The sequence below is a fragment of the Ambystoma mexicanum genome, chromosome 10, assembly GCF_040938575.1.
Source record: "Ambystoma mexicanum isolate Mex_15411 chromosome 10, UKY_AmexF1_1, whole genome shotgun sequence".
Taxonomy (NCBI): Eukaryota; Metazoa; Chordata; class Amphibia; order Caudata; family Ambystomatidae; genus Ambystoma; species Ambystoma mexicanum.
Window position 1 is genome coordinate 1,199,151,608 of NC_090932.1, and position 15,130 is coordinate 1,199,166,737.

General features: G+C 50.4%; 1 protein-coding gene across 10 annotated transcripts in view; it reads left to right on the plus strand.

The window, feature by feature from the left end:
* TAOK3 (TAO kinase 3) overlaps positions 1-15,130 on the plus strand; it is a 2,703,337-nt gene that overhangs the window by 1,310,520 nt on the left and 1,377,687 nt on the right. For all 10 annotated transcript variants that reach the window (XM_069619192.1, XM_069619190.1, XM_069619185.1 and 7 more), the window contains one exon: positions 4,152-4,233. In XM_069619192.1, the coding sequence (XP_069475293.1) occupies positions 4,152-4,233 (82 nt within the window). The remainder of the gene's footprint in view (positions 1-4,151; positions 4,234-15,130) is intronic.

Here is a 15,130-nt window from a genome sequence, read left to right on the forward strand (position 1 = left end):
TACGATGGTGTCTGATACCATAGTAAACCAGGAACTCCTGCATGCGCAGGGACACAAATTGAACACCATTATCGGTCACTACACTTGCAGGCTTCCTTCTCTGTCAAAAACCTTCTTGAGGAAACCGATAACCGTATCAGTCGTGACCTTTTGAAAATCGGCAGCCTCCACCCACCACGATGTATAGTCCACCAGCACTACTAAAAATCTTAACCCTCCTTGCAAACAATCCATAGGCCCCATAATATCCAAATCCACTTTAGACCAAAGCTCGCCAGGTATATCAACAGGGTACGTAGGCTGGGGCCGCACCACCCTGCTCTTGTCAGTAAGTGCGCACGCCACACATTCCTTCACAGCAACCTCCACCTCCTTGTCCATGGCCGGCCACCAATAGTCTTCACGTAATCTTCTATTCGTCAAAGACCTACCAAGATGCCCCTCATGGGCCAACCCCACCAACCGGGACCAAAGACTCACAGGAGGTATAAGACTAACCCTCTCATCACATCCCATGGACCCTCCTCCACCTCACTGAGAACATGCATAAAACCCTTGTACTCCGCCTTGTCCTAAATGACATCCAAACCCTTCTGAAGGCCCTCTCTAATACATGCAAGTTCAGCGTCCTTCGCCGACTCCACCTCCCACTCGCTCTTGTCCACTGCGGGAAGAACACACGCTACCTGTGCCACCAGATCACACTCCTCTCCTCCATCGCGCACCCCCACAGGCAAACGCAACAGTCCGCCACCATGTTTTACTTCCCTGGCAGGTACTCTGCCCTGAAATTAAATTCTTCCAAATCTCCCACCCACTTTGCTATCCTGGGAGACAATGACGCTGTCCCCCTGGACGAAAGCACATATAGCAAGGGTTTGTGGTCCGTTCGTATCACATAGGGTATCCCCCAAAGAAATGTCCAAAAAGGTTTAGAGGCCCACACAGCAGCCAAAGCCTCCCTTTCAATGACCGCATATCTCTTTTCAGCATCCCTTAAAGACTTAGACACAAAGGCAATGGCCCATTATCCTTCCTGCCACTGTTCCAACACTGCTCCTACACCCACCTCGATGGCATCAACAGTTAGCACTGTCCACTTTTTGGGATCAAATGAACTCAAAGACGGGGCCTCGTTCACCTCCCTCTTCAGCCTTCAAATTCAACCTGACAATCTTTAGACCAAATAAATCTGACATTCTTTTTTAAAAGGGCCTGCTTGCACACAGTTTTCTCAGCATATGAAGGTATGAATTTCCCATAATACGCTGTCCTGCCCAGGAAAGATCTGAGCTGATCCTTGTTGACGGGGTTGGGCGCCTCCTCATCAACCTCATTAGCTCCTCCTTAGGCCTTACGCCATCAGCAGCTAACGTGTGCCCCAAATATGACACACTAGTCACACCTATCTGTCACTTTGCCCATTTCAGGGTCAAACCACTCTGTTGCAAAATACCCAACCGCTATAGTAAAGGTAAAGGAGTTTATTAGGCAGAGCCCCATGGCGTACCTCCACTAAAACTTCCAACAGTCCTTTTCTGAACAACGCAACTGGAATACCGACTCGTAAGCGAGACATCATTCCAGCGCTCCAGCATCCGCGCCTGGATTATGACACTCTTCTTTTCTGTAGTGTAGTTGCTGCCAGATCTTTGAAAAGGAGGACTTGTGATCGGTTTATTGTGAGACGTCTGTCCCCGGGCTGCAGAGGATTTTTTCACTTCTCTTCTTAGGAGGCTGGTGCCGCCAGCACAGCTCTTGGTCTATCTCCCAGTCCAGACCTTTTGGGGCCCACCCTGTGAATGCATCCAATAGGAATGTCCTCTTGGGAGGATTCCATCATGAGGGTCACAAAGCATTGTTGCACAATTAGTTTGACGTTTGCATCTGTATTTGTCTCTGCGAGGCCTTTGATTCTTATATTTGACCTTCTAGATTGGTTTTCAAGGTCTCCCGCCTGAATTTCCAAATTGTACTTTGCTGTGGTGATTTGTTCCAACAGATTAGAGTTCTGCCTAACATAGTTGGAAATTTCGGTGAGACCCTGTTTCGAAATGTCTACCATGTTTCCCAGGGTGCTGATTTTCCTAACCTCCTTTCAAATAACTTTTTAGTGCTTCTTTTAGGCTCGCCATATGCTCCTGAAAGGGCGCTATCATCCTCTCCTCCGTGCCCTTGAAGCAGTCCTTCATGACCTCCTTGCTGAGCACCATGTCATTGTTCTCCTGGGGACCCTTGCCTCCCTTGTGTTGTTTTTCTGTCTCGCTTGCTGGGTTTTCTACTGGGTTATGCAGCCAGCACTGTTCCAGCTGGCCCTGTTTTGGGCCCTTATTAGCTCCCTGTAGTGCTGGAGTCAGTTTCCCTTTCGATTTTAGCATCCGAGTACCAAGAAACGGCCCTCTAGAGCACTTTGAGGTCTAGCCATATGTACAGAGGCCCTAGACAGTACTTTTGCTGCTTTACCCACCCTTGTGGCACTTTCCAGGGGCTTCACAAGGTACTGTCAAGTATGCTATTGCTGGAATTGGTTGGCTCACGCCCCGCTTTGCTGCTACTCTCTGTGGGCTCTCTGTGGCTTGTGAAATCTGGGTGGCCTTTTTTATGCCCGACTGACTGTGTATCTGAGCCTCACCTCCCGACTTCCTGAATGTTGCCTTTGTGTCACTTTTCCCGTCGCTTAGCAGGATCTGCTTCTTTCTCGTGTGGCCCGGAGGAGTGATGAATGACTTGGATCACTGCCGGGTGTTAGCTTTATTTTTAGCTTTGCCCCTGGGGGCCAGAGTTAATGATCCCCAATCTTACACCTGGGGCACGCAGGCCTCCTTATTTCTGCAGGATCTCTTTTCCCCCATGATTGTGTCCTCCGGACACTGCACGCGCTTCCTTTCTTCACTGCTGCACTTATTTCGCCCCTCACTACTCTCCTGGGGGTCGCCACATCACTTCCTTCTCCTCGCCTGGCTTATCACTCACGCGGCTCACCTTTCCTTCTTAGTTTGCTTCTGGTCTGCTGTCTCTGCTTACTACGAGACTGCTGTGTCCCCCTCACCGAGCCCTCTTCGCCGTGGGGGTCCTCCCTCTGTCGCTAGGAAGCTGCACTGTGATGATATGGGGATGCGTTTCCATCTGCTCCTCTACCGACCAGTGGTTCTCGCGCTCCACTGTTTCTGGACTCTGAATTTCCCGCTTTCGCCTCTGCAGGCTCTTTATCGAGCACGGGGTGGGGTATTTCTTTAACATTTCACTCCTCTGCAGTAAGCCTCTCCATTCACCATCAGGGAGAGAACTGTCCTGTTTAATGTTTACATAGCTTGCCTTGTTTCCACCTTTATTACGGCCAGGCACGGGGATCAAGGAAGTGTGACTTTGCTCTCCGGTGGCCATCTTGGAATCCTGATGATGCTACTTTGAACAAAGAGAATGGGATAACAATATCCCATCAATGCTTCCGGGATTAGGGATTCATCATGGAGTGGAAAGGGAAACTATTGTGTCTCCCCTGAGGACATTTCCTTCTCTCTCCCCAAGAGCCCTCCACCCAGGTGTTCCTCCCTCGCTTCTCCACCCCCAGGGTCAGGATCCAAAGGCAATGGCTTTTCCCTGGCCACTTGTGCAGAGGATCCAAAGGGAGAAGATGTGAGGGCATCCTTAGGTTTCTCATACATAATGGCCCTAAGGTCATGTCAGGTCTGGGGCACATAGAGGCATCGAACAGAGCAAGCACGGAGCTGGGCTGTGCTCCTTAGTGGCAGAAACGTTTCTAAAGATCAGCTGCGCTGCGGCTAGGATTATCATTGATGAGGAATCCATGATAGGAACATCCAACAGAAAGAACGTTACCAAGAGGTCAGTAATGGTTTTTTTTCATAAAAATCTAATTAAAAATTATTAGGTGGATTTAGATTAAACATTCTCTTGCGCCATGATATTATGCCATCAAAAAACATGCTCCCTTTTCTCTGATTTTTTTCTCTTCCACTTCCTATCTGGGTAGAAATTATAATCTCTGAATTTAAATAAGGATGAAAAACAATTGTTTCTTAGAAAAAGATAGTGATTCCTTTCATTATTTTGCATTCATCTTTTTAGTTTGTAAGACCAGTTGTGTATTAATTTTATGCAACTTTATATTTCATTTCATTCACTTACAGGACTGATTCATTTAGAGGATTTGTTGATTACTGCTTGCAGAAAATACCTCTGGACAGACCAACATCTGCAGAGCTTTTGCGGGTAAAAATACAAAATGTTGTATCCCACTGGGGCCATTTTAAAGCTTTTATTCAATATATAATAATTGTTCTGAACTGAAATGTGATAAATTGTTTGACCTTATGTTTTAAAATGAAAAAGATGTATATAACTTTGCACTGGTACAATTGGGCTTCTTTAATACTTTTCAATTAGGTAGAAGGTCTTACTAGGTTGTCTGATCTTCATTAGAGGAACCGCGAGCTTGAGGGAGAAGCCGTGCGGAGAACAGGGACCAAGAGAGACCGGGACGCTCACGAGCTAGCATACGCGTCGCAGCAGAGCACACCGCTCAGACACAAGGACTACAGTGGGAGAAACAGGTATCCGGCGGTGAGTTCGAGAGCGGAAAGAGGAACTGCTGTACCTGTGAGGGACCCCACGCTGTGGAACCGCTGCATGACTTCCAGAAGCTGGAGAAGCTTGGGAGTCGGGGAGAGAGAGAAGTAACCTGCGGAGCAGGGTTAAGGAGCAAGCTCCTGGGGTTGAGAGAATCCGTAACGAGAATTGTTAATGAAATGGGATTTGCTCTACATAGCAGGGTGTACACAAAAACCCTCTTGAGACACTGAGGCCCAGAGTTGAACCAAGTGGGGGTAAAAGAGAAATCCTGTGGGTAAAACCAGTTATTGAGAACAATCAGAGTACAAAAAATGTCATCTTCCTCGTTACAGCATTAGGAAAAATATCAGAGGACTTTATATGAGAAATGGTGCCTGGCAGGATAGTGAACCGGGCTTGGTTAAGAGGTATTCCAAACCAGAAAGAAGGGTCTGGTAACCATATGTTGAGGGAACAAGAGAATGCCATATGCAAAATGGTGCCTGGCAGTATAGTGAACCAGGCCTAATTATGTGAACCTTACCAACTTTAGAAGGGGGTCTGGGACCCGAATTTTGAAAGGATTGAAGAACTGTATATGCTAAACAATGCTTGGCAGGATAGTGAACCTGGCCTGCGTGAGAGACATTATCAAACATGAGAAAGGGGTCTGGGACCCACACAACTGCAAGAGAAGACCAGGGTAAGAGAGAGATATCCTTTGGCATAATTCAGGAGAAGACCAGGGGAAGGAAGGTTTTGTCCTCTGGCAAAACCACAGACATCATTAGGAATATTGAAAGAGAGCCTAAGAAAGGTTTCGGGAAGGGAGACCTTTTTCCCCATCTTTGTAGAACTGTAAAGAGTTGCGGAGGTGGAGTTTGTGTAATGTAAAGACATCATAGCAGCTGGAGAACAGGCCACACCGAAACTGAATGGCATGTTCACAACAGATCAAGCCCAACAAGGTGGGGGTAAAATCAAAAAATAAGAACTCAGCACTCAGACCCCTGTGACCATACACATGAGAGCGCCCAATCAAGCTAGAGCCCATTTTCCTATGAGACAAAGCTCAATCCCAACAGTCAATCTTTGCGTGATCCAGAGCCTCTATTGAAAGACATCATTCCTCCCGTGCAGGCTTTGAGTGGGGCGTCGGGGCATCCGGTTTTGCGCCTTTTTGCAATCTCGGGGCTGTGGTTAAAGTCGATGCCATGAATTAAAAAGCACAATCTATGAAATCACAATGACACGACCAGAGAACAAATCAAACCGGTCTCAGAAGTGGCTGTATAGAGGGGCAGACCCATTAGAAGTGCCAAAAATGGGAACAGACAGGGCCTCCCAAATACAAATAACGAGGGGTGGCCAAATTGCGAATGAAACCAAATCAAAGGTCTGGTTAATGCTACCTGAAATCCTAAACCAAGTATTTGAGAAATTGGGAGTGGGTGAAGAATTTCTCTAGCTTTAGAGGAATGGAGATGTGTAACATAGGACACGAGGGCTGCCGAACTCATTTAGAACAAAGACCATTAGAAATCTCATTTTTTGCCAGCATGTCCTGAAAATGCTCCAGGAAACATGGTTAGTCGATTCTTTCCAAATAGAAGGTTTTACAACATTCCATCAATTGGCCTCACAAAAAAACTGAGGCTGACCCTCGTAGGTCTGGTTAGCGCAGTACGTGTATCTCACAGGTAGAGGCGATTCCCACTGACATGAAGGGTCTACAGGCAGTCATTCTAAATTTACATCATAAAGTTGAACAGAAATTAATGGAATCAGTGAATGTCTACTGGAATGAGGCCTGTGCACATTTTTGGAAAGTCTGTCTCTCTCTATTCTTTCCTCTGGCCCGACTCACTCTGCAGGGCACACTCTGGATGTTCTGATCTCCTCGGACCCCTCCCCCCCTCTCTAACTCTCTCACCGCTCCTCTCTCTTGGAGTGATCACTTTCTCTCTCTCTCTACTCCTCAGGCCAAGCCGACTCCAGCACTGCTACCTACCTTCTCGGTCATCCGACCAATGCAGCATGTGCCAGTTGATGCTTTCGCTGCTAATTTCTCTCCTCCTACATCATCTTTGGCTGACTCATACCCTTACACAGCCCTCTCTAACTTTCATCTCTCTATCTCTAACTCTCTGGACATCCTTGCTCCTGTCATAAGGATCCGCTTGAAACCCAAATCCAAGTGAAACTCTGGGTACGACTCTGACCTCGCCGCCCTTAAACGCAAGTGTAGGGCGCCAGAGAGGAAGTGGATGGCATTAGGTGCCCACCCCCCGCCCCTGACAAACTGGCCTGCCTCAAAGGCAGTACAGACTCTTGCCGTCTCTAAGAAGAGAGCCTACATCCAAGGCTTCGTCCCTGCGGCATCTGACAACTCGGCCAAACTTTTCAAAATCTGCAAGGAGCTGGCCAATCCTGCTGCAGTCTCTACCTCTCTGGTTCCCTCCCAGGCCCTCTACACGGCCTTGGCTTCTCATTTCATCGCTAAAACTCAAAACATCCTGTCCACCCACTCTTCCTCTACCTCTTCTTCTTCCTCCTCCTCTATCACTCCTTGCTCGTCTGAGGCCATCTCGCCACCTCCTTTCCCCTGTTCATCCCTGACAATGTTTCTAGACAAGTCCAATCTATGAATGTCTTGTCAAAGCAGGTTCTCCCCTGCTCATCCAGAACCATCAAGGACCACATCGATACTTGCTCCAGCCTTGGCCAATTTCTGCAGTCACTCCTTTGCCACTGGAAGTTTCCCCTCCACCTTAAGCACTCCCTTGTGCACGCCCTTCTAAAGAAGACCTCAGCCGATCTTTCCTCTCCGGCTAACTATCGCCCTATCTCCATCACTCCTTTCCTGTGTAAACACTTGGAAAAGCTGTCCATCTCGCAACTTAATCTGCATACTGAATCTGTTGGTTGCCTCCTCCACCACCACCAGTCTGGCTTCGGAGCTGCCAGAAGCACAGATACTGCTCTCCTGAACACTCGTGAAGACCTGCTCTCCAATCTTGACTCTAATCTCCCTTCTGTCCTCGTTCTCCTCGATCTATCATCTGTTTTTGACACAGTCAACCATGGCATCCTGCTCAAACGCCTCTGTGATAACCTGGGTATCACCGATCAAGCCCTGGCCTGGTTTACCTCCTTTCTCACAGAACGATCCTCTAAGGTCCAACTGTGGTCTTTCCTCTCTTCTGTCGCTCTCTCTCTACTTGTGGTGTTCCCCAGGGGTCTAACCTCTCTCCCTGGCTGTTCAACCAATGGCTGGCACCTCTCGCCCACTGCATTGCTACTTTGTAGTCCAAATTTCATTGTCATGCAGATGACACCCAGCTCTTTCAGGCTCCCCTCAGCCACCTCTGCTCCTTCTCACATACAAGACTGTCAGGCTGCAATTCAGGAATGGTGTGCCGCCAACCATCTCTGTCTTAATGCCACGAAGACTGAGATCCTCCTCATTGGGACACCTGCTCCCTCCTTTCCTGTCTCTGGCCTCCCACTCTGACTCCTCTTCCTGCTCCTTTTTGTGAGGCTAAGAACTTTGGTGTCATCTTCGACTCCACCCTCACCTTCTCTTCTCACATTTCTGATGTCTAACTACCAGCTGCACCGCCTCAGAAGAATTCTTCCTTTTCTCAAATTCCCTCAGAAGTTCACTGTCTCCAGCGCTCTGGTCCTCTCTAGGCTGGACTACTGAAACAACAGCCTCTTTCAAAATCTACCTGCCTCTACTCTTCGACCTTTACAACTTGTAAGACTTGTCCTTGGCCTCAAGCCCAGGGATCGTATCTCTCCAGCACTGAAATCTCTTCACCAGTTCCCCGTGGCTGCAAGGATCAAGTTCAAGCAAATCTCTCTCCTTGGCCAATCCCTCCCTCTGGAACAGCCTCCCTGCCTCTCTCAAACCTGAGCAGAACCACCTCCGGTTCCGGAAGCAACTCAAGGCCTACCTTTTCGTTTCCTCTTGCTTTCCTCCTCTCCCCTGCTGATGCAACTGACTGCTCTGCGCACTGGTCACCTGGGTACCCTCTGATTTCGGGCACAGGCTCCTGCATGTCCAGTTGCCCTCCCACTGCCTCTGGGCTCCCCCAGCACTAAAGGGTCCGTTCCTGCAACCCTGAAGTCCCTTCCCTCTGTACTTCTGAGCCACCTGCTGGCTGCATTTATTGATTTACCTGCACTTCTCTCCCCCCCCCCCCGGCACTTCCCCCCTTCCCTCTCCCCCGCACTTGCATGATCTGAATGACACGCTAGTAAAATCGCTGTTTTTGTCCTCCCTTTGTTTCCCCCCTCGTCTTGTCGGGCCTAGAAACTCTTGTGTACAGGCGCATTATAAATGCCATATCATTACATATATCTACTTTTAGAAATAAAAAGCTTTAAGGGATTGCTGGAAATCATGCTGGCAGGAGATTTAAACATGTAGTGCATAGCCCTTCATTACCAGCGGGGGTGGGGGGAGGGATGAAGAATCACAGTTCCGCAAATGGGGAACAGTGTTTAGCCTACTTCAATGACTGCAATCGTGTGTTGGCAAATGTAGTCATTAAGGGTGACGTTCCTCTGGCCGCTACTTGGAGTCGGGAAACTTCATGTTCAATATTGAATTATGTCTGTCCCCCGGTCTATTGGATCTATGTGGTTGCCTTCAGGTTTGAGACAGGGGCAACAGTGACCACAAAATAGTTTCTGGATCACTAAACTGGGGGTTCTCAAAGATCCAACATAGGCCTGTGCCCTCAGGTGGCTGTAAACGAGGGTAGGAACAGACTATTGACCTTTAAAAAAGGGAGTTTGAGGCTGAATGAGAAGTTAACCAGAAAATGTGCTGACATGAATGAAGTAGAGCTGGCGAGGTAATGCACACCTGTTAATTTTTAAGCTTTCTTATGGTCGGTGGATCGGCCTGGGGGGCAAATTGTTCAGGGGCGTTTAAAACATCTTCCCTAATTCGACGAAGAGACTTGCGTTCGAACGAGGCTACTTCGTAAAGCTCTAAGGGACTTAAGAACAATTTACTTGGAACCCATGGTATATATGTCAAAGAAAAAATCCTTACAGAATGGGTATAGAAACTGGCCACGGGGTAAAGTTTACCAGCGATACCAGAACTATGGAGAGCCCATGCGTAGAGCCTTGGGGCTATTCCTATGCATGTAATGAAACTGCTTAAGAGACTGGATTGAATACACGCTATAGACACTATGCAGTCTTTAGTGTTGGCCAAATTATTCCTTACCATCGAGAAAAAAAAGGGGTGGGGGGGTTTCCCTAGATATTTATGGTGTTTTCCGAGCTCTAAGATGAGACAAGAGTTCTTAAGGGTCCGGCTCAATCTTGTCCCCACTGGTCAAGTTCTATTGTCTCATAAGAAGTCTGGCTCAGCCATGGCAGGTTGCATATACCAGTCTCTCAGGCACATACTATTGGAATGCAAGGGATCTTGGGATGTGAGGCGTTAACTGTTTCTACAGCAGGAGATGGGGAAACTAGACTACATTCAGACATATTCTTGGACAGACTGATTGCTGGTGAAGAAGTTTCTTTAACAATACAAGTGATTCGGGTCCTCCAAGCCTTGGGTTTTATTGCCAAATAATGAGTAAGACCTCTGTGGAGCGGAGCGAGCGGAGTCCCGCAGAGTCCTTGGTGTCTGTGTCCCATACAGTCTGTTTGCTGTGCTGTGGCTGTGAATGGGTTAACTGCAGAGGAGGAGCCAAACTAATCAAAAAGACCTCTGTGGAGCAGCGCAAGCAGAGTCCCGCAGAGTCCTTGGTGATCCGTAAGAGGCGTGTGCCCCGCTGTTGAATTCCACCGAGAGGCAGAGAAAGGCTGCTCTATTCACCAGGCGAACCGTAAGGAAGTAAGATTAGTGTGCACCTTGCTCAGATCTGCTGAGACGGCCGAGAGGGCGGGGGCGGGGGGAAGAGTATGACTCAGGTAGCTCCTCAAGCTGCCAGGTGTGCTCCGCCCCGGGCTTCAGGTTTGTTAGTTTGTGAGCAGGATTGAAGGAGACCTGCAGCCTGAACTCTGGAGGCAACGTATTTTGGGCGGATCTCTGTTTTGCTAGACTCTGAAAGTGACGGATAGTGACGGATAGGTTTAGCCTGACATTCCTGGTGGACTTGTGTAGTCGTGGCTGCAAAGGTTTCCTCTCTCCCATTGATTACGTTGTCTGTCTGGGTGTAATACTGCTATAGTATTGCTACCAGCACTTTTATTAAATTTTTCTTTCGTGGGGGCTGCCAGGATTTCCTCTCCCCGCGTTGGGATCTTTTTGGGAATCTTTCACGGTGAGCTTCAGGCTGGGTCCCCTTGCACCCTGACCAGAGTTTTCAGCCTATAGTATTATTTTTTTTTGTTTTTTGCCTGTAGCTGTTTAAAGCCTGGTTGCCTGGATAAACACTTTTGTTTTAAACCCTCCCTTAAATATCTGTTTCATGAATTGGTTATTAATTGTAGTTCTCCAGATTGGGAACTGGCATGGATTCACATGCTCATGAATATTCCCCGTCGTCAGGCTGGGAATCCTCGGTAAAGAAAAAATCAGTATCAGTTTCATTTCTGATCTGTCTTTCTTAGTAGTAACCAATCACTGGTCTCTGGGTCATACTGCCCCGAGCCAATGACTGCCCTCTCCCTAAGCCCCTCCCCTGGCAGCCATCCACAGATTTTTACCGCACATTCAAGTGTTGGGAGTCCTCGTGCTACAGCTCTCGAGCTTTTACTGTATTTCCACGCTTTTTTCAAAGAGATTTTCTAATTTTTCTGTTAAATAGAGCCTCAAGCTCCACAGTTCTACTTCCGATCAACGGGGACCCGTTTCGGAATTTTCTAGGCCCCTCAAGGGTGAAGTTTTCGTCGAGTTACGCTTCTTGGAGGATTCCAGAAGATCTGAGGCCTACAATGGACATGGCCCAGGACAAGGGAAGCTCAACGCCCGGATCCAAGTTGTTCAGGAACTGCCCTGGATGTGGGTGTAACGCTCACCTGACTCCCACGGAGGCGCTGGCCTGGTTCGCGCTGCTGTGACCTCTTCTAAGGTGATGCGCAGGGTTCGGAAGACGGACTGGACCGGGCCCCCAAATCTGGCTTGTCTGGCTCGCAGAAGTATCCTTCTGTAGGCGAAAATAGGGGATTAACTGTCTGCGGGGTAATGCAATCGGCCTCCCACTTTCCCCTCTCACCCTCCTCGAAACCCTTCTGTGATTCCCCGTAGCGTCTCACCTTAGGGTCTGGAAGGACGAGCTCTCCATCCTGCTTCTGATGCAGGGGCGCGTTGGTATTCAGTTACTTCACTGGATTTTCGGATTGGTGAGAACCAAACTTGCTTGGCTTCCAGGTAAGTTTTTTGATAAGAGGTTCCCCTTGTGTCCATGCATTAATGTACTAATGCTAGTGTCTTTTTCCCCATAGGGGCCGGTGTACGGAATGCCGGGGAACAGGCACCGACCCGAGATGAGAGGTGAAATCCTTTTAGAAGTCAGGTAAGTCTTTAATGAGCGTTTTTTGGTAATGTCTTTTCATTCGCTCATTAACGCTGATGTCCTTATTTCCCCTTAGGGGCCGGGGTCCGGAAATGCCAGGATGCGGCGCGGACCCGAAATGAAGAGGGAATGAATCAACAGGTAAGTCTTAACATGGAGATTTAGCTTTCCTTATTCCCTTCTCTCTCTCACCTTTTGTTCTTGCCTTTTTCTCCCTATGCGCTGGGGCGTGACTGCGAATCCGGATGATCGCTGCTGAACATGGAGGCGCCCTGTAAAGGTGAGTGGAATGCGGCGCTGCAGCGATCGACGCGATGAGCTTTTAAATAAAAGTCTTCCTTTTCAGGATTGTCGGCGAGATGTCTCCGGGATGCGGATTTAGCAGGTAAGGACTTTTCCTTCTTCTGTTCTCTTGTTCTCTTCCTTTGCAGGTGATCCAGGATGCTGGCAGGCGTGGCAGAAGTCAGGATGCAGGAGCAGACACGGTGAGCGTCCAGCTGCTAGATGCAGAACAACGCGAAGCACGTGTGGTCGTTCGGGTGGGGTTTAAATTGCCTTGGAAGAAGTTCCAGGTATGTATCCTTCCTCCAATCAGGTATGTATCCTTCCCCGACCACGCCCGGATGGTAAATTAGTACCACAGGTAAAGTAGTTCCTTTCAGGCCTCAAGGAGGCCGGCATCCTGCAGCATGGTCTGCATCAGGTAAGTGCACCCAAGCACTCCCATAATGAGCCTGGCGCCATAGGCGCCAGGACACTGTCCAAAGGGCCCCTATATGGGGTTGCTGGGTCTTTCCTTGGGGACTGGATGTCCGCTTTCGGGGACGCAGGGCTTGTACCGGCTCCCCGGGAGCGGGCATCATGACAGCGGGTTACAGAATGTTTTCAAGGAGGACGAGCATTCGAGATGTCTCTACTGCCTTCATGAGGACAAGACGCACGTGGAGAAGGACTGTGCGTTCTGCAAGAACCTATCGGAACCGACCATGAGAGATCGTCGTACCCGCCTCGCCAGCTGTATGCAGAATGGCCCTGCAGTTGAGAAGAAGAAAAGGTCTGAGCGGTCTTCTAAGTCCTGTGAGGGCGTCCAAGCGACGGGGACCCAACAGAAGGCGAAGCACCGCAAGTCCGCGGGCACCAGGAGCGCTGAACGGTCGGGCTCTTCGGCTGCCAGGCAGGGCGCGCCTTCCCCAGCACCATCAACCGTGAGCCAACTCTCTGGTTGGGGGAAGAGCAAATCCGAGAACCCGGGTAAGCTTCTGGAGAGGCCCCAGTCGATCGCAAAGGATTCAGCCGAGGGGGGAGTGAGGCGGTGACCCTCCCCCCAAGGTGAAGGCCTCAAGCACGCCCAAATTGGTGAAGGCCTCGATTCACCCGGCTAAGACCTCTATCGAGGGAGTCGCAGCGACCCTGGCGAAGCCTGTGGAGGCTACACCAGTGGAGGCGACCTCGGGGCCCAGAGTTTCCCTGCCACCGCGGAGGGAATCCTCTTTCCAGCCCATCGACAAGACCCCCGTGAAGACCCTGGTGGAACAAGAGGGGTGGGGGCGGTGGCCATTACGGACACGGATTCAGCCTCTGAGGAGGAGCTGGTGGAAACCCCAAAGAACCTCAACGAGAGGTTCGAGAAGGTACGATCCCATGGGAGGGTTCCCGAAGAGGTAGTCGAAGAGGAGCAGCCTTCCCTCCCGTTGCAGCCATTGCCCGAGCCTCAGGACAACTCGGCGGCCATTTTGATGGCAATCCAAAGCTTATGCACAGGGATAAGGACGAGATTACCACAAACCCCGGCTGACGATCCAGAACCGTGCCCGTCGGGAAGCCCTCCGAACAAGCGGAGGAGAGTTCATCCCTCCGCCGCCCTTCATGCCTCCATGACCCATGGAGCCCTCATCCCCCTCACCGGACCCCAGGGATGACACGGCGACGGATACGACAACAGGGACGGATGACGACGGTGGTGACGACAGGACAGACCTTCCATCACCACTCCCTCGGGCTTCCCCGCCCGATGAAATTGGCTCCTTTCACACCATGATCGCCAGGGCATCCGAGCTCTTCCAGCTCTGCCCCGAGGACCAGAAGAAGGAGGGTTTCCACTACCAATGGCGAGAGGCCAAGAGAAAAAACGGTCCTCGCGGTACCGTTACTCGACGATATCTGGGACGAGGGACTTGCGATCCTGAAGAACCCGTCCACGACGCCTGCCAAGAGGGACAGGTACGAGAAGAAGTACCGGGTCCCGACGCCGCCCCTTTGTGCCTCAGGGCTCAACCTATGCCGGATTCGGTCGTCTCAGCGGCGGCCAAGAAGAAGGCGGCGAGTGCGACAGCCTCAACCTCTACTTCCCCACCTGACGGCGAGGCTAAGAAATTGGACGCCATGGGGCGACGGGTCATCTTGTTTGAAGGCGACGACTATTAAGGTGGCCAACGCCTTAGCGATTGTGACCAGTTACGACAGGGAGCTATGGTACAAGATAGCTCCCCTACTGGACTTCCTACCAGAGGACAAGAGGGCGGAGGCCCTGGAGATTCTGCAGGAAGGTGAGGTGGCGTCGGACCACGCCATAACGATGGCAACGGACATTGCCGACACCGGTTTTCGCCAGTTAGGCAACAGTGTTTGCCTTTGACGACGTGGCTGGCTCAAGGCGACAGACTTCTGTCAGGACGTGCAGACCAGGGTTTTGGACACGCCGTTCGATGGCAACAACCTGTTTGGGAAAACGATGGATGAGTCGCTGCAGGCCATCAAGGCCGACACAGAGATGGCCCGAGCCCTGGGAGTCCTTCAGCAACGACGGCCCTTTCGGAGCGCCGGAGGCAGACAGGGGCCTCCAAGGGATCAGGCGGTGGCTCCTCTACGTACCGCCAGGCGGCCCGCTCCTCGTCTCAGGAGGCTTACAGAGGTTGCGGCAAGCAAGGAGGATCTCAGCGTCGTCGCCAAGGAGGCCAAAGCGGCAAGGCCGCCTCCAAGCAAGATTGAACCGGCTGTAGCATCGGGCCCCCACCAAAGCACCCCGGTGGGAGGCCGGCTGGCGAAGTTTGTCAGCGTGTGGG